The sequence below is a fragment of the Apodemus sylvaticus genome, chromosome 1 (assembly GCF_947179515.1).
Source record: "Apodemus sylvaticus chromosome 1, mApoSyl1.1, whole genome shotgun sequence".
In the NCBI taxonomy this organism is placed as follows: Eukaryota; Metazoa; Chordata; class Mammalia; order Rodentia; family Muridae; genus Apodemus; species Apodemus sylvaticus.
The window spans coordinates 89,453,813-89,477,319 of NC_067472.1; the positions used below are offsets into that span (position 1 = coordinate 89,453,813).

Sequence of the window (23,507 nt, forward strand, 5' to 3'; positions counted from 1 at the left end):
TTCATTTAATTCTTCTAATTCACGCATGCACTTACTGGGGGCTCTATCCTTGCACTTTCCACCGGCTCAGCGTTGTGTACTTTGGTCTTGTCCACATCTATAGGAACAGCTTCCAGAGCAGTAAGCACGCACGGAACCAAGAGAAAACAGTACTGTACATGGATGATCCTCCACCTCATCTGAAATGAAAAAGTCATTACAGCAAAGTCCTGGAAAGATGCTGCAAGGCTGGAGACATGCATTCCCAGTGCCACTTCAATCATACATTCATTCCCAAGAGGCTAAATGCGAAACAGAAACAAACAAACAAACCAAGAAACACCTCTCGGAAGTAGAATAAAAATAGATAATAACTCACAAAATAGATACAATAAATCGCCAAAGCAAGTCAGGGGAACAGCCTGCAAGATGGGTAAAGAGTGGGTAAAGCAAACACACATAAAATAAATAAGTAAATAAGTGCATATAAGAAAACATGAGCGGGGCGGTGGTGGTGCACGCCTGTAATCCCAGCACTCTGGGAGGCAGAGGCAGCAGGCGGATTTCTGAGTTCGAGGCTAGCCTGGTCTACAGAGTGAGTTCCAGGACAGCCAGGGCTACACAGAGAAACCCTGTCTCAGGAGAAAAAAAAAAGAAAAAAGAAAACATGAAAAACAGCTTGGTCTATAGAATCAAGTTCCAGGACAGCAAGGGCTGCATAGAGAAACCCTGTCTCAAAAAACAAAAACAAAAACAAACAAACAAAAGCCAGTAGTTGCTTTCAATTATATTGGCCAGTAAAATACCAAATAGTTCAGGTGTAGTGGCATACCCCTATAATTACAGAACTCAAGAAGCAGAGGCAGGAGGAATGCAGCAAGAATGAAATGGTGGCCAGCCTAGTCTACATAGCAAGTTTCAGGACAACCCAGGCTGTATAAAGAGACTGTGTCTGAAAAACACAATAACAAAAAAGTTTATCTATCAGGAAGGATGTTGGAGAGATTTCTGTAGTGTACTGATTATTATGTTTATCTCTCACACGTAGGATGCCATAGGGTTTAAACAGAACAAAAGATTTCAAATATTTTAAATAAAACTTTGTTCAAGTTTTACTTTTTCCATAATAATCCATTGCTCTAGGTCTCCTGCAAGGATCAGAAAGGGAACATATTTTATAATACAGATCAAGAATAATGTTAAGAACATTAACAGCACAGAGGAAAGCACACAGGAAACAGACACAGTAGTCAGAACGCCATAAGCAGGGCTGAGACCTGGAGGACTGACACAAAATGGCAGGCTACCTGTGGGAAGCCTTTGCAGAAATGCAAATCCCCAGGGCCTTTGCTGGCTTTGGAAACCAGAGACCTCAAAAGACCCTAGTCCTTATGAAGTCCTATAGCTAATTCTGAAGCAATAGACATCACTGCCCTTCCACACATTGCCTCTTTCTACTCTACCATTTAGAATGTTTATCTCCAAGGTAGCTTGGGACTGAGGGTGTAGCTAGGCAGTAGAGGGGTCCTGCATTCCAACTGCAGCACTAAGGTAGGGGGCAGTGTTCCTGTGTGGTGTGTAGATGGGTGGTGGTACACATGCATGTGTGTGCTTGTCTGCATGTGCTGGTTAGATACTTCGGAAGCTGTCCACCTTGTTTTCTGAGACAAGGTTTCTTGTTGGGCCCTCTAACTTGCCAGGAGGACTAGGCTGGCTGGCTAGGGAATCTTCTTGTGTTCACAGTCCCTGTGCTGTGATGGCAGCATTTACCTGGCTTCTTACATAGGTTCTGGGAGTCAAATTCAAATCCTCCTTCTTGCACAGCAAGCACTTTACCAACAAACTATCTTCCCACTGACCCTTGGGTCTGTACTCTAAAACCAGCTGTGACCAGTCACAACTGTAGCTGCATTATCACAACTCAGTCACTGGTCATTTTTAACTTGGAAGATTTCTCTAGACCTCACTATTCTTTCTTGAGACAAAGTGTCATGTAGCTAGGCTGACCTCAAACTTTCTGAGTAGCTGAGGATAACCTTGAATTCTTGGTCTTCCTGCCTCTTGCATCACAACCAACCAGACCTCAGTATTCTTTAAGTGTGTGAATCCCACCATCAAGTTAGTGGATAAGATAAAGACTCTTCTCAGATACCTAATCAGAAATAACAATTGCTTGTGCTCAAACCAACTGTATGAAATTACTAGGCTAAATAATTTATAAATACCTTTACATTAAACTTCTAGTTGAATAGTGCTTACTGTGCAAGCCTGACATTATACTGGTAAAGCAAGAGGCGAGCTCCAGTGCTCACACACAAAAGCCATCCGCAAGAATGGCACAGATACAAATCTAGAGACAACTGAAGAGAGAGAGAAATCTAAGAGATCTCCCTGGAAACAGGAGGCTCCACCCTAAGGCCCGGCTTGCTTCCAGAGGCAGGAACAATACTCAGGCTGAGACACTGGTGGGCCTGTGTTCTTTCACTCTGGGTTTAGTTTTGGTTTTTACATGGCTAAGACAATTCATCATTGTATGTCATTCAAAACTAAAAGCCATTTTGCTTTTTAGGAATTTTAAAAAGCCAAAGACTGAGATTTGTAAGGAGATATCTGTGTTTTAAATCAAATACCATAATAAACACAATCAAGGGGATAAAAAACATACATATTATACGATTCAATCCATGTGAAGTACCCCCAATAGACAAATCCCTAGAGAAGGAGATTATTACTGCTTACGGCTGATGGCAGCAGGAGGGGAAACCAGAAATAAAGATTACCAGGGAGAGGATTTGTTTAGTGGGGAGGAATATGTGTTAAATCAGAAAGAGCAGACAGTGGTACAGCAGCAGAGTGCGCCAGACACCAGTCAAGTGGACACTTTACATGAAGATGGACGGTAGCTCGTGTGGTGACACATGCTGTGATCCTAGCTTCTGAAGGCTGGAGCAGAAAGACTGAGCCTGAGGCCTGGACTACATAGTAACCAGCCAGGACTACTGGACTGGACTGCATAGTGAGGGTGTGTGTGTGTGTGTGTGTGTATGTAAATTACATGATATAGAATCATGTTTCAATTTTACAAAAAAGAAACACAGCAAAACATAGAGCTAAATGTTTTTAATGTGAAGGAGAAAAAAGATATCACTTATAACCCATGCTTAGCATCTATGCTTGCCATTATTTATAACTTTCCATAATCTAAATTCTATACTCTTAACACATTCATCATTTATTCTATCACTCTCAGAGAAAAAAAAACATGATCTTCTTTCTTTATAATTTTCTTGATAAATCTGTCAATTTTTACTTAAGTACAAGGCTACATAAATTTAAATTTTCTAGCCCTCTGCTAGATTTTACTATTTGAGTGACCTTGTGTCTGAGGCCAATTTTATTTTAAATCCGTTGTGCTCCTATTAGTGTGTTAATATAAGCATGTACATATACATACATGTACATAGTTTTGTACAACTGACAACCTCTGCTTTCTTTTTGTTTTTATTTGTTTATTTATTTACTGTATGTACATGTGCATGTGTGTGCTCGTGTTCATGTGTGCCACACTAAATGTGTGAAGCTCATAAGACTTTTAGGAGTCGATTCTCTCCTTCCATTATGCAAGTCCCATCTCAACCTTCTTTCCTTTTTGAATTTCTTTTAATTTTTTTCTCATGTATTTTGCCTTCATGTATATCTACACACCACATGTGTACAGTGCCCAAGGAGCTCAGAAGAGAGGGTTGGATCCTCTAGAACTGGAGTTACAGAGAGTTGTAAGCTGCTATGTGGGTTCTGGAAACCAAACCTGGGTCTTGTGCAAGAGCAACAAGTGCTCTTAACCACTGAACTATCTTACCGGCCTCATCTGCCTTCTAATTCAAGTATTTCTTGTTTAAATTTACTCAGATCACTGAGTCTGTATTTAATCAACTTGATACATGATGATTTAGCTTAATATATCTTAAAAGTCAAGGATTGTCTTTCAACTAACTGAAAAATATTGATTGGCAAGGTGGTAACAGCAATCCAACTTTACTACCTGAATGTCATAAAATTCATTGCAGTTTTTCTTACTGTCATAACATCAGACTTTTTGCATTATCATTATGTCTTATTGGTCGAGATCTTCTAAAGGATTAAATAAGTCAGACCTAGAGTTGCACAAGTGTGACCATGGGACTCAGAAGGCTGACACACAGAAGGACTGCAGAGAGCTTGAGGCCACCCTGGGCTACAAACAAAGAGTTGCAGCTATAACTCAATGGTGAGCTCTTACCTAGCACATGTGGAGCCCTGAACTCAATCTCCAGACCTATACAGGGGGGAAAGTTTGGCATTCAAGTGCTCTTCTGTAAGCAGAGAAAATAAGGTGGTTGGCAGGGGTGAGCTGCAGTGCTGTCAGAGGAACAACCTGACCTTTTCATTTATGGGCACTAATTGCATTACCAGACTTTAGACAGGAAGCTACTATACAAAGCTGTGTTACTCTAGGTTCTGAGACACCAAAAAATATTCCCTATGAGCAGCCACAGAGCACTGTTGAGAATAGCAGAGACTGACTGCAGGTCCCAAGTACTGGACTGACAGGACAGATGTGACGTCACCGAGGCAAATGCGCAAATGTCAAACTGTCAGTAACGTCTTCCTAACACTGAGCAGATGTTTCATAACTTCTAACGGCATGCAGCATAGGAAAAGAAGGAAGGAAGACATAAGTGAGTGGCGGAGTATTTATCTAGCGTGTGCCGTGTGCTAGGCGAAGGGCTTGATCTCAGTACCACGGGGCGAAGTGGGGAGACGAAGCTGACTTCAGTCCATGGGAAAGGCTGACAAACTGCTTTGAATGTTCTCTCACATGCCTCAAAATAATACACTAATCCTAGAGGGGAAAGACACGGGCACAAGAAAATAAGCTTGTGGTCTTTTGAAACATGTCTTGTTATGCAGCATAAGTTGCATCAAACTCACAGTGACACCCCTGCCTCAGCCTCTTGAATGTTGAGATTACAGATATGCATCAGTGTACCTAATGAGAACAGATTTCTATTTTTTTGAAATGCTTATTAATTGAATTCTTTATTTAGAGATAAGCTTGCCTAGGTAACCAAGGATGGCTTTGAACTTCTGATCCTCCTGCCTCTACCTCCTGGAGTGCTGAGATTATAAGTGTGCACTGTCATGCTCAGTTTGTGTAGTGGTGGGCGTTGAGTTCGGGGCTTTGTGCATGCTGGGTCAGCACTCTGCAGACTGAGCCACTTCCCTGGCCCACTTCCTTTGGTTTCCAAAGACTTGTTTATTGGAGTGTCCATCCATCAGCCCATGCAAGATAGTTCAGTACAGTAACCACTAGGAACATGTCCATAGTTCAAGACTCTCTTCGAGAACACCAAATACAGCGGCTGCACATGCTGGGACTGAACCCAGGGACTTCCTGCATCCAAGCAGGTACACTAGCAACTAAACTGCATCTCTAGTCTATGAATGGGTTTTTATAGCACTCCACTGAAGGCCTCTCAGAGAAATAGCTGGTCTAAGCTGCGGACACATTACATTTAAAATTACAAGGCAGCTTCCCAAAATGTTCCAGTACACTCTTGTGGGGATGGGCTAAAGGAAGAGTTGCTAAATCTGGCTTGAAGAACCTGGTCTAACCTGCTGGGCGTGTTCGCTTAGCTCCTGGAGCATTGTGATATGGTGGGTCTGAGCAGCTAAGGAACAGGACACCTGGAAGAGAACAGGTTGGTGCTGTTCCTCCACAGCTGATGGCTGAGAGTGCTTTTGGTTAACAAACAATTAAAAGGTTTGAAAAAAGAGACAGGAATCTGAAAGCCCTCTGCCAGTTTGTCCTAACACCAAGAGAACCCTAATACCAAAGCTTGTGAAGGTCAAGTTACAGGATTAGAAGAAACTCCCAGGCAATGGAGCCTGACGGGAAACAAAGAAGGCTGGAGAGAACGTTCAGCAGTTAAGAGCACTGACTGCTCTTCCAGAGGACCAAGGTTCAATTCCTGGCACCCCAAGTCACAACTGTCTGTACCTCCAGTCCCAGGGGATTGGACTCCCTCGCTGGCCTCCTTGAGGTACTGTATGCATGTGATACACAGACATACAGGCTAAACACTCATACATAAAATAAAATTTTTTTAAAAAAAAAATCTTTTTTTAAAGATTTATTTATTATGTATATAGTGTTCTGCCTGCCAGCAGAGGGCACCAGATCTCATTTCAGATGGTTGAGAGCCATCGTGTGGTTGCTGGGAACTGAACTCAGGACCTCTAGAAGAGCAGCCAGCATGCTTAACCTCTGAGCCATCTCTCCAGCCCCATAAATCTTTTTATAAATGCTGTGCAAAAGCAGTGTGTCCAAATCCATAAATGCACTTTCAAGGGCAAAATGGACGGTGCGTGATAAATCATGTTGCAGCTGGCTCAGTTTTCAATGGCAGCATTTTGTTTCTATATGCCACTGTCTTACCAGTGAAGCACAGGAATCCTGGGTGGGAAAGCTACCATCCTCTCCAGGACTTTCTATTTGCCTTGCCTTTTGCTATTTACTGCCTCTCCTTTCGTATTGCATGTGGAAATCAGAGGTAACTTGCAGAAGTCAGTCCTTTCCCTCCACCCCCTCCACCCCCCCACCCCCGCACCTCAGGTCATCAGGCTTCCCAGTGAGTGCCTTCACCTGCTGAGCTATGGAGACATCCTCTTGTTCACTTCTTTTTGATCAATGAAAACCATTCTAAACATATTTCCCCCCTCTATCAGATTCTAATCTTTCAGTGTTCATTCTAGATGTAACTAGAACAATTAACTTAAACACAGCTTAGGTCCTTAATGAAGACTCAGAAATGTCAACTGTTGCCCTAACAGAAGAAATGGAAAGTGTTCTAATACATTAGGTAGAAAAGTAATGACAGAAAAATCTCTTTAAACACCAACATAATGTCGAAAGTGACAGATCCAGTTACAGACTGCCAGCGACTAGAAAATGAACAAATGTTGCACATGAGCGCAGGGCAGCCAACAGGAAGGAGAGGTGTGACCTAGACTCCTTCCCTGACCAGGTCAGAGGGGATGACCATCTTTCCTTTATCACCTTCTTCTTCTCTAAGGACAACACAGACCTTGAAAGGAGACAGTGCGCCAACTGCTAAACAGCAGAATCAGCCAGTCATTACAGGCTGAGTCACTACAGGCTGAGAGTTGACTCTAACAGCAGGATACCATGAAAGCCATTCAACTCACTGTATAGCCCGATGACCTCAAATTCAGAGCCTTCCTGCCTCTCAGCCTTCCCGGTGCTGAGATTACAGGCAGAAGCCCCAAGTCTAGTATGGTGTAGTATGATGTGAATTTTGTTGTCGTTGTTGTTATATATTTGAGACATGTAACCCAGATTGCCCTGAACTTACTATATAGCCAAGGATGAAGTTAAACTCCTGATCCTCCTGCCTCCACCTCCCTGGTGTTAAGATTACAGGCGTGCACCTCCACACCCAGTTTGTAAGGTGCCTGCAATTGAACCCCGGGCTTGGTGCATGCCAGGAAAACACTTGACAAATAAGCTACATCCCCAGTCCCATGATAAGACAACATGAAAAGTACAGACGCAGAAGGAAATCAGAGCCTCCCCCTATGTATCCAGTAAATCCAAAGCAAGCCTCCCAAGTCCCAAGTCCAGAAAAGCAACTCAAAGCTGTGACTCACACAGAGACAGATTTCTTAGCTGTGAAATCACTCAAATAATCAAGATGTTATCCAGTTAAGAATATAAACTGTGCAATTGTGTGTATGACAGAAAAATAGGTAGGTGGGTGAGTAGTTAGGTAAATACATAGATGGATGGATGGATGGATGGATGGATGGATGGATGGATGGATGGATGGAGAATACTATATGGTGTTATGTTCACATGCAGGGCAGAGGAACTGGGGCTACAAGTACATAAGGGATCATGTCCCACTTTTTACCTCAGTTCTGGCTGGGGATTTGAAATCAGATCCTCATGCCTACACATCAAGCCTTCTTACCCATTTAGTCATCTTCCTAGCCCTACCCCTGCCTTTGTGAATCTTTTCCTTTATTTTCCTTTTTAAATTTTTCCCGTTAATCTCCCCTTTGCTCTTCGTTTTATTTTAAGGCTGCCATGTAATTGGTTTTTTTTTTTTCAAACAAATGTTTATGTGTTAAGAACCACATCAAATATTATGCTAGAAAGCAAAAGTGCAATAGAGGTTTTCTCAGTGTGGAGGCCTTTAATGTAGTGAGGGGGAAATTACTTTAAAAACCAATACAAAGGAGGCTGGAGAGATGACTTAGCAGTTAAGTGTACTGTCCGCTCTTCCAGAGGTCCTGAGTTCAATCCCCAGCAACCACATGATGGCTCACAACCATCTATAGTGGGATCTGATGCCTTTTTCTGCCATGTAGGTGTATATGTAGATAGGGCACTCATATATATATATATATAATAAATTAATTAATTAAAAAAGGACAATATATAGAACAGCCATTTTTCTGTTGATGAAAAAAGTTGATAAATTTTATTTATTCATTCATTCATTCGTTTTGCCTGCATATATATTCACCATGTATATGTAGTGCACATAGAGGCCAGAAGAGGGCATCAAATCCCCTGGATCATGTGGGTGGTAGGACTCTAACCCAAGTCCTAGGAAGAGTGGCCAGGGCTCTTAACTGTTGAGCCATCTCTCCAACCCTGGAAAAACAGAATTGTTAACTGAGCTGAGCCCAGCATGTGGGAAGCTAAAACATGAGGATTGCAGAAAGTTTGAGGCTAGCCTGGTCTACAGAGTAGGACTGTATTAAACTACCAAAGCGAAACAAAAGATGAGCACTATTCAAGTGGTATTCAGGAACAGACATATTTAGTCTGATGACTCAAATGTCAAATGCCTTTTAAAACCCTGTAAGATGCTCAAAAGGTAGTAGAATTGGAAAGGAGCCTACCTAGCCTGCTAGCCATTCAGGACTGCAGAAAACTAGGCATGGTGGTTCCTGCCTGTAATCCCAGCACTAAAAAGGTAGAAGTTGAAGGATCAGAAGTGGATGGTTGAGTCTACCTGTGCCCTGTGGAGAAGTCGGCAGCCGACATCCTAGCTCCCAGTCGGACAGGACAGGCGACCCCAGGTACTGAGATATCCCATGTCTAAAACCTCTGGGGATGCAGACTGCCAAGCTGCTGGTTGCCACCTGCGCCCAGGACCTGGGCAGATCGGTGGTTCATCTGTGTGCCAGTCAGGCTTGGGTCCTGTGCCCTACAAGGTCCCCGCTGCCATCTTCACTCCCTGACAGAGCAGATGGGCAGCACAGGTTCAGTCCACAGAGACAACCGAAGTATAACATTACTTGGGGCAGGACACACCAGGCTCCAACAGCACCTAAGAAGAGGGCAACACATCAGCAATCTGTGCCAGGATAACCAATCAGTCATCCAGTGATGCGGAAATAGCCTTAAGGGCTCACAGGAGGTCCAAGCACAAGCCAGTGACAACAGGACAAACTAACACCAGAGATAACCAGATGGCAAAAGGCAAACGTAGGAACCTTACCAACAGAAATCAAGATAATATGGCAGCATTTGAACCCAGTTCTTGAACAACAGCAAGTCAGGGATACCCCAACACACCAGAAAAAAAAGATTTGGATTTAAAATCACTGGTCATGATGCTGTTAGAGGAACACAAGGAGGACATAAATAAATCTCTTAAAGAAATACAGGAGAAAATGGATCAAAAGTTAGAAGCCCTTGTAAGGGACACACAAAAATCAATTAAAGAAATTCAGGAGAATATGAGTCAAAAGATAGAAGCCAATAAGGAGGAAATGCAAAAATCACATAAAGAAATACAGGAGAACGTAGGTCAACAGGCAGAGGTCATGAAAGAGGAAACACAAAAATCTCTTAAAGAATTACAGGAAAACACAAACAAGCAAGTGAAGAAACAGAGCAAAACCATCCAGGATCTAAAAACAGAAGTAGAAACAACTAAGAAATCACAAAGGGCGACAACTTTGGAGATAGAAAACCTTGGGAAGAAATCAGGAGCCATAGATGCAAATATTAACAACAGAATACAAGAGATAGAAGAAAGAATCTCAAATACCAAAGATACCATAGAAACCATGGACTCAACAGACAAAAATAATACAAAATGTAAAAAGATTGCAACCCAAAACATCCAGGAAATCCAGGACACAATGAGAAGGCCAAACCTAAGGATTATAGGCATAGATGAGAGTGAAGATTTACAACTTAAAGGGCCAGCAAATAAATATCTTCAACAAAATTATGGAAGAAAACTTCCCTAACCTAAAGAGAGAGATACCCATGAATATACAAGAAGCCTACAGAACTCCAAACAGACTGGAACAGAACAGAAATACCTCCCGTCACATAATAATCAAAACCCCAAATGTATTAAACAAAGAAAGAATATTAAAGGCAGTAAGAGAAAAAAGGCCAATTAACATATAAAGGAAGACCTATCAGAATCACACCAGACTTCTCACCAAAGACTATTAAAGCTAGAAGATCCTGGGCAGATCTCATGCAGACTCTAAGAGAACACAAATGCCAGCCAAAACTACTATACCGAACAAAACTATCAATCACCATAGATGAAGAAACCAAGATATTCCATGACAAAACCAAGTTTACCCAATATCTTTCCACAAACCCAGCCCTACAAAGGATAATAGGGGGAAAGAAAACACCAATACAAGGAGGGAAACTTCACCCTGGAAAATGCAAGATAGTAACCTTCTTTCATCAAACCCAAAAGAAGATAACCAATCAAATATAAAAAATAACATCAAAAACGACAGGAAGTAATAATCACTATTCCTTAATATCTCTTAACATCAGTGGACTTAATTCCCTAATAAAAAGACATAGACTAACAGACTGGATATGTAAACAGGTCCCTACATTTTGCTGCATACAGGAAACACACCTCAGTGTCAAAGACAAACACTACCTTAGAGTAAAAGGCTGGAAGACAATTTTATAAGCAAATGGTCTCAGGAAACAAGCCAGAGTAGTCACTCTAATATCAGATAAAATTGACTTTCAACCTAAAGTCATCAAAAGAGACACTGAGGGACACTTCTTGCTGGTCAAAGGAAAAATACAACAAGAAGAACTCGAGATCCTGAACGTCTATGCTCCAAATGCAAGGGCACCCTCATTCGTAAAAGAAACTTTACTAAAGCTCAAAGCACACACTGTACCTAATACAATAATTGTGGGTGACTTCAACACTCCACTCTCCTCAATGGACCAATCAGGAAAACAGAAACTAAACAGGGACACCGGGAAACTAATTGAAGCTTTGGACCAATTAGATTTAACAGATATATATAGAACATTTCACCCTAAAGCAAAAGAATATACCCTTTTCTCAGCACCTCATGGTACCTTCTCCAAAATCGACCATATAATTGGTCACAAGACAGACCTCAACAAATATAAAAAGATCGAAACAATGCCATGCCTCCTATCAGATAGATCACTATGGAGTAAAAGTGGTCTTCAATAGCAACAAAAACAACAGAAAGCCCACATACACATGGAAACTGAACAATACTCTACTCAATGATACCTTGGTCAAGGAAGAAATAAAGAAAAAAATCAAAGACTTTTTAGAATTTAATGAAAATGAAGGCACAACATACCCAAATCTATGGGACACAATGAAAGCAGTGCTAAGAGGAAAACTCATAACCCTGAGTGCCTCCAAAAAGAAAATGGAGAGAGCATACACTAGCAGCTTAACGACACACCTGAAAGCCATGGAACAAAAAGAAGCTAATTCACCCAGAAGGAGTAGAACACAGGAAATCATCAAACTCAGAACTAAAATCAATCAAGTAGAAATAAAGAGAACCATACAAAGAATCAACTAAACCAGTAGCTGCTTCTTTGAGAAAATCAACAAGATAGATAAACCCTTAGCCAGACTAACCAAAGGACACAGAGACAGTAGCCAGATTAACAAAATTAGAAATGAAAAGGGAAATATAACAACAGAAACTGAGAAAATTCAAAAAAATCATCAGATCCTACTACAAAAGCCTATACTCAACACAACTGGAGAATCTGGAGGAAATGGACAGTTTCCTAGACAGATACCAAACACCAAAATTAAATCAGGATCAAATAGATCATCTAAACAGTCCCATAACCCCTAAAGAAATAAAAGGGGTCATAGAAAGTCTCCCAACCAAAAAAAGCAAGGGACCAGATAGCTTCAGTGCAGAATTCTATCAGACCTTCAAAGAAGACCTAACACCAATACTCTTCAAACTATTCCACAAAATAGAAACAGAAGGAACACTACCCAACTTGTTCTATGAAGCCACAATTACGCTGATACCAAAACCACACAAAGATCCAACAAAAAAAAGAGAACTTCAGGCCAATTTCCCATATGAATATCAATGCAAAAATACTCAATAAAATTCTTGCCAACCGAATCCAAGAACACATCAAAACAATCATCCACCATGATCAAGTAGGCTTCATCCCAGGGATGCAGGGATGGTTCAATATAAGGAAATCCATCAATACAATCCACTACATAAACAAACTCAAAGAAAAAAACTACATGATCATTTCATTAGATGCTGAAAAAGCATTTGACAAAATTCAGCACCCTTTCATGCTAAAAGTCTTGGAAAGAACAGGAATTCAAGGCCCATACCTAAACATCGAAGCAATATACAGCACGCCAGTACCTAACATCAAACTAAATGGAGAGAAACTTGAAGCAATCCCACTAAAATCAGGGACTAGACAAAGCTGCCCTCTCTCTCCATATCTTTTCAATATAGTACTTGAAGTTCTAGCTAGAGCAATTAGACAACATAAGGAGGTCAAAGGGATACAAATTGGAAAGGAAGAAGTCAAATCATCACTATTTGCAGATAATATGATAGTATACTTAAATGACCCAAAAAACTCCACCAGAGACTCCTACAGCTGATAAACAACTTCAGCAAAGTGGCTAGTTATAAAGTCGACTCAAGCAAATCAGTTGCCTTCCTATACTCAAAGGATAAGCAGACTGAGAAAGAAGTTAGGGATATGACACCCTTCACAATAGCTACAAACAATATAAAGTATCTTGGTGTGACTCTAACCAAACAAATAAAAGATCTGTGTGAGAAGAACTTCAGGTCTCTGAAGAAGGAAATCGAAGAAGACCTCAGAAAATGGAAAAATCTTCCATGTTCTTGGATTGGCAGGATTAATATAGTTAAAATTGCCATCTTGCCAAAAGCAATATACAGATTCAATTCAATCCCTATCAAAATCCCAACTCTGTTCTTCATAGAGTTAGAAAAAGCAATTCTCAAATTCATCTGGAATAACAAAAAACCCAGGACAGCTAAAACTATTCTCAACAGTAAAAGAACTTCTGGGGGAATCAGTATCCCAGACCTCAAGCAATACCACAGAGCAATAGTGTTAAAAACTGCATGGTATTGGCACAGTGACAGGCAAGTGGACAAATGGAATAGAATTGAAGACCCAGAAATGAATCCACACACCTATGGTCACTTGATCTTCGACAAAGGAGCTGAAAACATCCAGTAGAAAAAGATAGCCTTTTCATCAAATGGTGCTAGTTCAACTGGAGGTCAGCATGCAGAAGAATGCGAATTGATCCATTCTTATCTCCTTGTACAAAGCTCAACTCCATGTGGATCAAGGACCTCCATGTAAAATCAGACACACTGAAACTAATAGAAAATAAACTGGGGAAAACCCTTGAGGACATGGGCAAAGGGGAAAAATTCCTGAACAAAACACCAATAGCTTATGCTCTAAGATCAAGAATTGACAAATGGGACCTCATACAAAGTTTCTGTAAGGTAAAGGACACTGTCAAAAAGCAAACGGCAACCAACAAATTGGGAAACAATCTTCACCAACCCTACAACCAATAGAGGGCTAATATCCAATATATACAAAGAACTCAAGAAGTTAGACTCCAGGGAACCAAATAACCCTATTAAAAAATAGGATACCGATCTATACAAAGAATTTTCACCTGAAGAAATTCGGATGGCCGAGAAGCACCTTAAGAAATGCTCAACATCATTAGTCATTAGGGACTAATGCAAATCAAAACAACCCTGAGATTTCACCTCACACCAGTCAGAATGGCTAAGGTTAAAAACTCAGGAGACAGCAGGTGTTGGCGAGGATGTGGAGAAAGAGGAACACTCCTCCACTGCTGGTGCGGTTGTAAGATGGTACAACCACTATGGAAATTAGTCTGGCGTTTCCTCAGAAAACTGGACATGACACTTCTGGAGGACCCTGTTATACCTCTCCTGGACATATACCCAGAGGATTCCCCAGCATGCAATAAGGACACATGCTCCACTATGTTCATAGCAGCCTTATTTATAATAGCCAGAAGCTGGAAAGAACCCAGATGTCCCTCAATGGAGGAATGGATACAGAAAATGTGGTATATTTACACAGTGGAATACTACTCAGCAATTAAAAACAATGAATTCATGAAATTTTTAGGCAAATGGTTGGAACTGGAAAATATCATCCTAAGTGAGGTAACCCAATCACAAAAGAATATACATGGAATGCAATCACTGATAAGTGGATATTAATTAGCCCAGAAGCTCTGAATACCCAAGACACAATTAGCATATCAAATGACTCCCATGAAGAAGGAGAGGGCCCTGATCCTGGAAAGGCTTGATCCAGCATTGTAGGGGAGTACCAGGACAGAGAAAAAAGAGGGAGGTGATTGGAGAATGGGTGGAGAGAAGAGGACTTATGGGACATATGGGGAGGAGAGAACCAGGAAAGGGGAAAGCATTTGGAATGTAAACAAAGAATTTAGAAAACAAAAATAAAAAACAAAAAAGTGGAAGGTCATCTTCAGTTCCACCATGGGTTCAAGAACAATAGAAACTTGTGTAGTAGCACTGTGCCTGGCCATGCCCACATATGAAGAGGAAAATCAGAGCTTGTAAAAATGCAAACAACTTCATAGACATAAAATCTTAATCTCTCTTTATCTCCTTTCTATAAATACTGAACAACTGATTGAATCTTTATATTCTTCCTCGCTTAAAATTCCATTCCCTGAATAACTGTTTCATTTTCTCAAGGTTGTTCATTTCAATTCACTTTTTTTTTAACACTAAAATAATGCCTGTTGAACCATGTATCCTAGGCCAGCCTCCACTCCTGATCTCCAGCCTCTACCAGCCTCCGAAGCTCTAGGATTACAGCTGTGTCCTATCAGACCTGGTCATCTGAACCATTTTAAGTGAGAAAATACGGTATGTCTGTAAAAATTTACACAGAAAAATCTGGAAAGAAAAACTGCCATGCCCTGAGGCTAGGAGTATATACATGTAGCTCTGTATAGAGGGTTTGAGGAACATGTGTGGCAGCCTGGTTTCAACTCCTAATACTGGCCCCTGAACTGGTATACTTAAATAAGTTATGCAAGGGCCAGTAGTAAGAGAAAATTCCACGTCAGGTAAGACCTAAGTGACTAAACAATTCCTTTCAACCAGCAAGACAGGCGAACGCATGTCCCGTGTGACTATCCTGAGTACAAAGACTACACCAAGAGGGGTCACACTCATCAAGTCACTTCTGATGATACACACATAAATACATACATACATTCATACATACATATTTTTTAAAAGAAGAATTACTTTAGTCCAAGTATGGCACTGAATGCCTCTATCCCATCACACAGGTGGCTGAGGCAGAAGCATTGCTGTCAGCTCAAGGCCAGCCCGGGCCACACAGTGAGTCAGCCCGGGCCACTCATCAAGTCAGCGGCAATCTTGGGGAAAGGTCTCTATCATCCTAGTGTCTTGCTTCCATAGAGGCTTGTCAACAGTTTCATAAATGTCAGCTCATCACTGCACAACCATCAGCCGCACAACCAACATCCACTGAACACTTATGGGTGGTTGTTTTTACACAAGCAGAACAAATCTCCAAACAAGAGGAAAGTGCCTTTATAATGAATCATAGAACAAAAGAAAAGCAGAGCCAGGCACAAGGACACATGCCTGTAATCACAACTCCAGAGGCAGACTAGGCCAACAGCCTGGCTAGATTTTGAGTTCCAGACCAGCAAGGACTATATAGCAAGATCCTGTCTCAAAAACCACAAAGAAAGTAGGAGAAACAAACAACCCGAGGAAATAGCAGAAATGCAATTTATTGCACAGACTATTCTTTCTCCAGGCAGCGGTCAGACCAGAAGGTCTGCTCCCATCACCGAGGCCAGGAAAGTCACTGGCAGGGGCCTTGAGCTCAGAAAGGCGAGGAGGTAAGCTCTGCCTGTGGCAGAGAGTTCTGCTTCTCCACTGATACCCAAGCCACTCCTCCCTTCTCAGTAGCATGAAGCCCATCCATTCAGCTGTGTTCTCTTGAAGCCTGAGCTTTGGTCCAGGGAGTCTCCAGAGAGACAGAATGCATTCTTCTTTGTCTGCCTGGCTGCCTGGATCCCCACTGCAACAGCTGAGGTCTAGCAGCCATCTTTGATCCTGACAACTAGCGGAACCCTAGGGGCAACAGATCAAGAACTAGAAGGTCAGGCTGCAGACACTTTATGAAGTCCCGTTGCCTATTCTAAATATGACTTCAAAAATTCTTTTAGGGGCTGGAGAGATGATTCAGCCCTAAGAACACTGGCTGCTCTTCCATAGAACCCCAATTGAACTCCCAGCATCCATGCAGCTATTCACAACCACCTCTAACTCTAGTTCCAGGGGGTCTGACACCCTCTTCTGGACTCTGAAGGCACCGTGGTGCATAGACATGAATGCAGACAAAACACACCCATATATATAAACTAAAATAAAATTCAAACTTAAAAAGAATTATTTTAAGAACTGGAGAGATGGCTCGGTGCTTAAAAGCACACACTGTTCTTAACCCAAGTTCCATTCACAACACCCATGTTAGGTGATTCACAATCACTTGCAATTCCAGATCCATGGGGATCAGATTCCTTTGGCCTTTGAAGACACACACACACACACACACACACACACAAACACACAGATTAATAAATAAATATTTTTTTGTTTTGTTTTTTTGTGTGTATGTTTTTGTTTTTGTTTTTTCGAGACAGGGTTTCTCTGTGTAGCCCTGGCTGTCCTGGAACTCTCTCTGTAGACCAGGCTGGCCTCAAACTCAGAAATCCACCTGCCTCTGCCTCCTTACAGACGTGCGCCACCACTGCCCAGCAAATATTTTTAAAAGAATTACTTTAGTCCAAGTATGGCACTGAATGCCTCTATCCCATCACACAGGTGGCTGAGGCAGAAGGATTGCTGTCAGCTCAAGGCCAGCCCAGGCCACACAGTGAGTTCTAGACCAGCCTGGACTATATAGTGAGATTCTATCTTTACTTTCTTTCCCCTGGTCTCTTCCTGGTGTTTATTTGCTGTTGCCTGCCAAAGCTGGTTTTTGTTTGTCACAAAAGACAATTTTTCACTGAACACTTACCTTCAGGCAGGCCAAGGTTTTATCTTTTTTTTTTCCTCTTTTTTTTTTCACAGATGAGGCCACTGAGATCTCAGGTGGTAAAATAATCTACACAATAATAAGTTTGTGGAGATCAGGTCTTGGCTCCGGGCCCAGGTTTTTTCCCTTGAAAAACTGACTTGTGTGTTCTAATTGGAGAAAGAGAGAAATTAAATATAACAATGAATTATAAATACATGCTTATTTAGTGGGAAAAGCACACAAAAATGTGTGCTATTATATACATAGTATAAAATTAGTATGAAGAAAAGTTTCAAATCAATAGGACTTGGTGGCCCATGCCTTTAATCGTAGTGCTAGAGACAGAAACAGGAGGATATCTGTGAGTTCAAGGCCAGCATGGTTTACATACTAGAGTTCCAGGATAGCCAGAGTTATGAAGATCAGGTCTTGAAAATCTTAAAAAAAAAAAAAAAAAAGAGTATCCAATTTTTATGACCTATCAAGATACTGATAAAACAGTCAAAGGACAGAACAAACAGATCCTGTTTACAATGATTAAGTTGTTCTACCCAGGAAAGAACTTAGGATAAGAGCATTTGGTTTTCTCAGCAAACACATAAACTTTAAGATATACAGTGTATAGGTTTGAATGAGAACGGCTCCTTTAGGCTCAAACACTAAAATGCTTAGGGATTAGGAGGCATGGCCTTATCGGGTGAATTGTGTCACTAGAGGTGGGCTTTGAGTTTTCATAAGGCCAAGCCAGGCTCTCTTTGCTGCCGTGTGTAGATCCAGATGTAGAATTCTCAATTCCTTTTCCAGCACCAAGTCTACCTGCCTGCTGCCATGCTCCCCACCATGATGATAATGACTAAACCTCTGGAACTGTGGGCAAGGCCTACTAAATGTTTTCCTTTATAAGCATTGCCATGGTCATGTCGACATGACCAGTGGCTATAGGTGACTTCTTCACTTAAAAAAAGGTATCTGTTTTCATTTTATGTGTATGTGTGTGTGCCTGAATATAAGTACAAATGTGCACCATCTACATTCCTGCTGGTCCTGGAGACCAGAACTGGAGTTATAGCCACCATGACGGTACTGGGGACCAAACCCAGGTCCCCTACAAGAGCAATGAGTACTCTTAACCTCAAGGGAGCTATCCAGATCCAAGGGTAACTTCTTCTGTTAAACTCTCAGCTTGGAAACCAGGTATGGTACTACATACCTGTTGATCTAGCATGAGGTAGAAAACAGAAAGATAAAGGCTGTCTTTGGCTATATAGTAAGTTTGGGGGCCAACCTGGGCAAAATGAGACTCTCTCCAAAGAAGAAAGAGAGAGAGAGAGACAGAGAGAGAGAGACAGAGAAACAGAGAGAGACAGAGAGAAAGAGACAGACAGAGAGAGGGACAGAGAGACAGAGAGAGAGACAGAGAGAGACAGAGAGACAGAGAGACAGAGAGAGACAGAGACAGAGGAGGAGGAGGAGGAAGAGGAGGAGGAGGAGGAGGAGGAGGAGGAGGAGGAGGAGGAGGAGGAGGAGGAGAAGGAGAAGGAGAAGGAGAAGGAGAAGGAGAAGGAGAAGGAGAAGGAGAAGGAGAAGGAGAAGGAGAAGGAGAAGGAGAAGGAGAAGGAGAAGGAGAAGGAGAAGGAGAAGGAGAAGGAGAAGGAGAAGGAGAAGGAGAAGGAGAAGAAGAAGAAGAAGAAGAAGAAGAAGAAGAAGAAGAAGAAGAAGAAGAAGAAGAAAACTAAAGAATTAACAAATTCTTAACTAAAATATTTCTTACCACTACCTGAAAACAGTTAGTAGGATGGTAACAGTTGATAGGGCGGGTTAATGGGTAAAGGCACTTGCCACCAAGCTTGGCAAACCTCATGGTAGAAGTGAACTAACTTGAAAGTTGTCCTCTGACCTTCCACATGTATGCCATGGTACACACATACAAAAAAATATATATAATCAACTTGACTTGTTTGTCACAGATATGCTGTTGTTGTTGTTGTTGTTATTATTATTATTATTTATTATATGTGTATGTGCCTACTTATTTGTATGTGCATCATATGGAAGCCAGAAAAGGGTGTCGGAGCCACTGAAATGGAAGTTATAGGCAGTTGTGACCACCCTGATATGGGTTCTAGGAGCGGAACCCAGGTCCTCTACAAGAGCAACAAGTGCTCTTAAGCACTGAGCCATCTCTCCCTGTCACAGATATAAAACTCAGTGAATTTCAACGCCTTCTCTGAAACTCTGCTACATAGAACAGGATGTACACGGTTAAATACAATGCTGAATGTATCTGTGTAGTCTGAAAAGAAAATAAGCAAATCAAACCTCTTCAAATCTTAGTAACAGGTATCTTTTGGGGCAGTGTATTAAATACAAGACTGTCTGTGCAGAGGGGTGAGAATATGCAGGTTACATTCTGTACATGACTGCAATACAACATGGTAAAAACAAACAAAGAAGCAGCGCCTTGAACCCTAGCGCTTTCATTCATTTGACAGTTATTTGCACTGCTCTTCCTTTTTCCCCAGGTGCTGGGAATTGAATGGATGCTAAGATAGAGCTCCATTCTTAGGCTGAAACTTGATTTTCTGAGTCTTGATTTTCTGGGCTACATGAAACTCTGCCTCAAAAAAATTTATAAATTATTTTCAACACATTTTTTGTTTTTGATTTATTTATGTATTTATTCCATGTGTGTACACATGAATTCCACAATACTCAAGTAAAAGTCAGAAAAAAAACTTGGGGGAGTTGGTTCTTTTTCCACCTTGGCATGGGTTATAGGATTGAACTTGGGGCATCACGCTTGGCAGCAAGCACCTCTATCCTCAGAGGCATCTTGTCAGTCCTTCAATGTGTTTTAAAAACTAGCACTTGATCCTTCCAGCTCCCAAACAGACACCAGTCACTGAAAGGGTCCTTGGGAAGTAGAACACAAGTTTAACATATATTATTCTACCACTGTCTGCAGTGCCACACACAACATATCCTAAAACAAAGACACAAGAACTAATGCCCATAGTCAATAACTACTGATTTGAAAAGTATCCTAATTGCCTTCTTATGATTTCATTTCCATTTGTATTTAGTGAACACAAACTTGGCAAAAGTCATGCTGAAAGCAGGGCTGAGTGGTAGACATCTGTGATCCCAGCACTCAGAAGGCTTATACTGAAAGATTGCTGTAAGATCTGGGCTAACCTAGGCCACATATTGAGTCTGAGCCTACCCTGCCTTAAACAAACAAACAAACAAAAAGTATGCTGAAAGAATATTTTTAAAATGTGTGAAGGTTGGAGGGATGGCGGTTAGGAAATAGAGGGTAAGGAGATGGCTGTCAGTAAACTTTGCAACATAAGCATAAACACCCGAGTTTGGATCCCAGACACCCACATTAAAAGCCAGGCAGGCCAGATGCCTAGAATCCCAGCACTAGGGAGTTGGAGACATGAGGATGGATCCCTGGAGCTCCTTGGTCAGATACTCTAGCCAAATAGGTGAGTTCCAGGTCCCCAAACAAAAGGTGGAAAGTGATAGAAGAAGACACCTGAAATGGACCTCTAGCCTACACACACACACACACACACACACACACACACACACACTGTATGAAATGAACAGTCAGTACCTTGGGGAACAGAGAGGAGTAAATGCGTAGGGGCTCCACTACAGAATGGGGGGTAAATGAAAAGAGCCTACGAGTAGCATCTGTAAAGCCACAAGGAGGCGGGAGGAATTGCTAAAATGTATTTATGGAATGCTTGTATGGAGACCAAAGGACAACTTGCAGAAGCTTCTACCATATGGGTCACTGGGACCAAACTCAGAGGGACATCAGGCTTGGCTGCAAGAGCTTTTATCCACCAAGTCATCTAGATGGCTCTTGGAAATGAATTTTTGACTCACATCAGACAAACCTGATGATGGAGAGTCATGTACTCAACTAATAACTAGAGTGATACTATCTGAGATTTCATTTGTAATCCTAAATTTCCATTATTTTAATGTTCAATCCTGTTAATTGTGTTAACCGAGGAGAGTGTGTAGGAACATGCACCATTATTTGTTGAATTTGAGCTTTATAGAGCCATAACACAGCTTAAGTGAGGGAAAACTCCTGATATAATCTCTATGAAGGACGAGATAAAATAGTCTGAGTGTTACTCAAGTCCAGTTACTTAACAAAAACAGTCAGGGAAGACCTTAAGAAGCAATTTAAATAGCCAAAGGCTACCTGGTCCAAATGCCTGATATAATACTATCACCTCTTGATAATTCTTTGGGACAATCATCTCAACATTTTAAGCTTTCCTATAGGGAAATCCCAAAATAAGCCGTAACTCACTATAACAAATATTTTCATTTAAGCTCTGTATCCTCCTGCCTCAGGTTCCCCTAACAGCTGATATTGTGTGAGTCACTACCTTCATGCCTTTTGTCAAAATCAGGATGACTGAGAAGGGGAATAGAATATATATTATTTATCCACAGAGTTGACAGAGCCTTAAATAAGAAACTTAGATGATAGCATTCCGCATTCAATTTGTGTAAAAGGTACATTAACCCGTGTAAACGATATAAATCATCTGAACAAGGGTTCCTGTTCATTTTTGTTCTCTCCCCCTCCAACCTTTTCTGATTTTGCAAAATAATTGTCTGGTAAGACCGCTGTCAGTATCAACCACAATAACCACACCAGCCAAGCGAGATAACATTCAGCAGGTGCAACAAGAAAGTAACATCTTTCTCTTCCCCCTAAATCGAAAGGGCTCCTCTTTCTCGCCTAATTTGTCACTTTGGGGCAAACGATACTACAGCTGGCAGGAACTTTCTCCTTAGTGGCAGACACTGGCTTCACCTACCCCGGGGAAGAGCAGTGTTCCTGGGCCTAGCTTTGCTCCGCAGCGCTGGGGGGCGCGGAGATCAGCCCGGAATCGATAGGTCGGGAGACCTCACCAGTGGGCAAGCCCCTCGCCCACAGACCCCGCCCCAATTTAGGTCCAGCATCTACTCCGCCAGCTCGTGCTACCCACCCGGAAGAAAAGCTCAGGTGCTCTGTAGCTCGTAGAGTGGTGGAGTGGACCCGACGCCTCCAGCTTCAGCAGGGAGACCCTCCCCAACCTTGCCCGCCTAGAACTCGGCCCTCCACGCTCACAGCCAGGGCAGGGCAAGAACAGACCTGCGCCCTCTCCCGTGACCGGCCCAGCCTCCTTGAGGCTGGGATCTACACCCAGTTCCGCGCCACTGACCTTCTCTGCAGGGTCCCCGCGCGCGAGACTAAGCCGACTGATGCCCGCCGCGAGCACACCAGTTTTCCCTGCCCACGGCCCTCCGCCTTGCTCTGATCCACTGCTTAATGCGTGCCCGCCTCCTGGTTGCCATGGTGACTGCCTCCGCCCCCGACAGCCACTAATTGGTCCAACTCCGGATCGCGGAGGACGCCTATTGGTGAATTGGTCCAGGGACGCGCCTACGCTAAGGCGCTTTGGGAAGACCTAGCCAAGAGGGACGTGGCGCTCTCCGAAGCTTGAGGAAGCCGCGCCTCTTCCTTCCCTTGCTGTCCTAGACTAGCATGTAGTGCTGCACTTTAGGAAGGTGATGTGATGCCCAGGGATCCCCCACAAAATCTTAGGGTTTGCCAGGCTCTTGGTCTCTGGCATACGCCTGCAGCGCCTACAGTGGTGGGGAAAAAAGTGGCAGCCTCTTGTGTGTCCTTGGAGAGCCTCTTTCTTGGAGGACTCAAACTGGAATTTAAAGGTACCCCATCCTCGTTTATCCTGGGCCCTGAGTCCCTGTGACTTAATAGCATCTACCTCAGTTTTATCTCACGCACATCTTCAGAGACAGTTTTTTTCTTCTCTCTGCTTCATGGAGTCAAGACATCCTCAACACATTTAATGTTAACATTTTAACCGTGGGGCTCTTAAATGTACGTGCTTGAAAGGTAGAAAAGCTTTAGAGCCTTGGGTGCCAGTTACTCGCATCTTAC

General features: G+C 42.2%; 1 protein-coding gene across 2 annotated transcripts in view; it reads right to left on the minus strand.

Annotated features, from left to right (window-relative positions):
* Positions 1 to 22,885, minus strand: part of Nucb2 (nucleobindin 2) — a 41,397-nt gene extending 18,512 nt beyond the window's left edge. Inside the window, exons 1-3 of one of the 2 annotated variants that reach the window (XM_052200678.1) lie at positions 22,768 to 22,885; positions 17,525 to 17,691; positions 36 to 179 (exon numbers count right to left, since the gene is read on the minus strand). In XM_052200678.1, coding sequence (XP_052056638.1) covers positions 36 to 179 — 144 coding nt within the window. In that variant the 5' untranslated portion in view covers positions 17,525 to 17,691; positions 22,768 to 22,885. The remainder of the gene's footprint in view (positions 1 to 35; positions 180 to 17,524; positions 17,692 to 22,767) is intronic. The other variant, XM_052200686.1, reaches the window with a different exon arrangement.
* Positions 22,886 to 23,507: the final 622 nt, after the last annotated feature.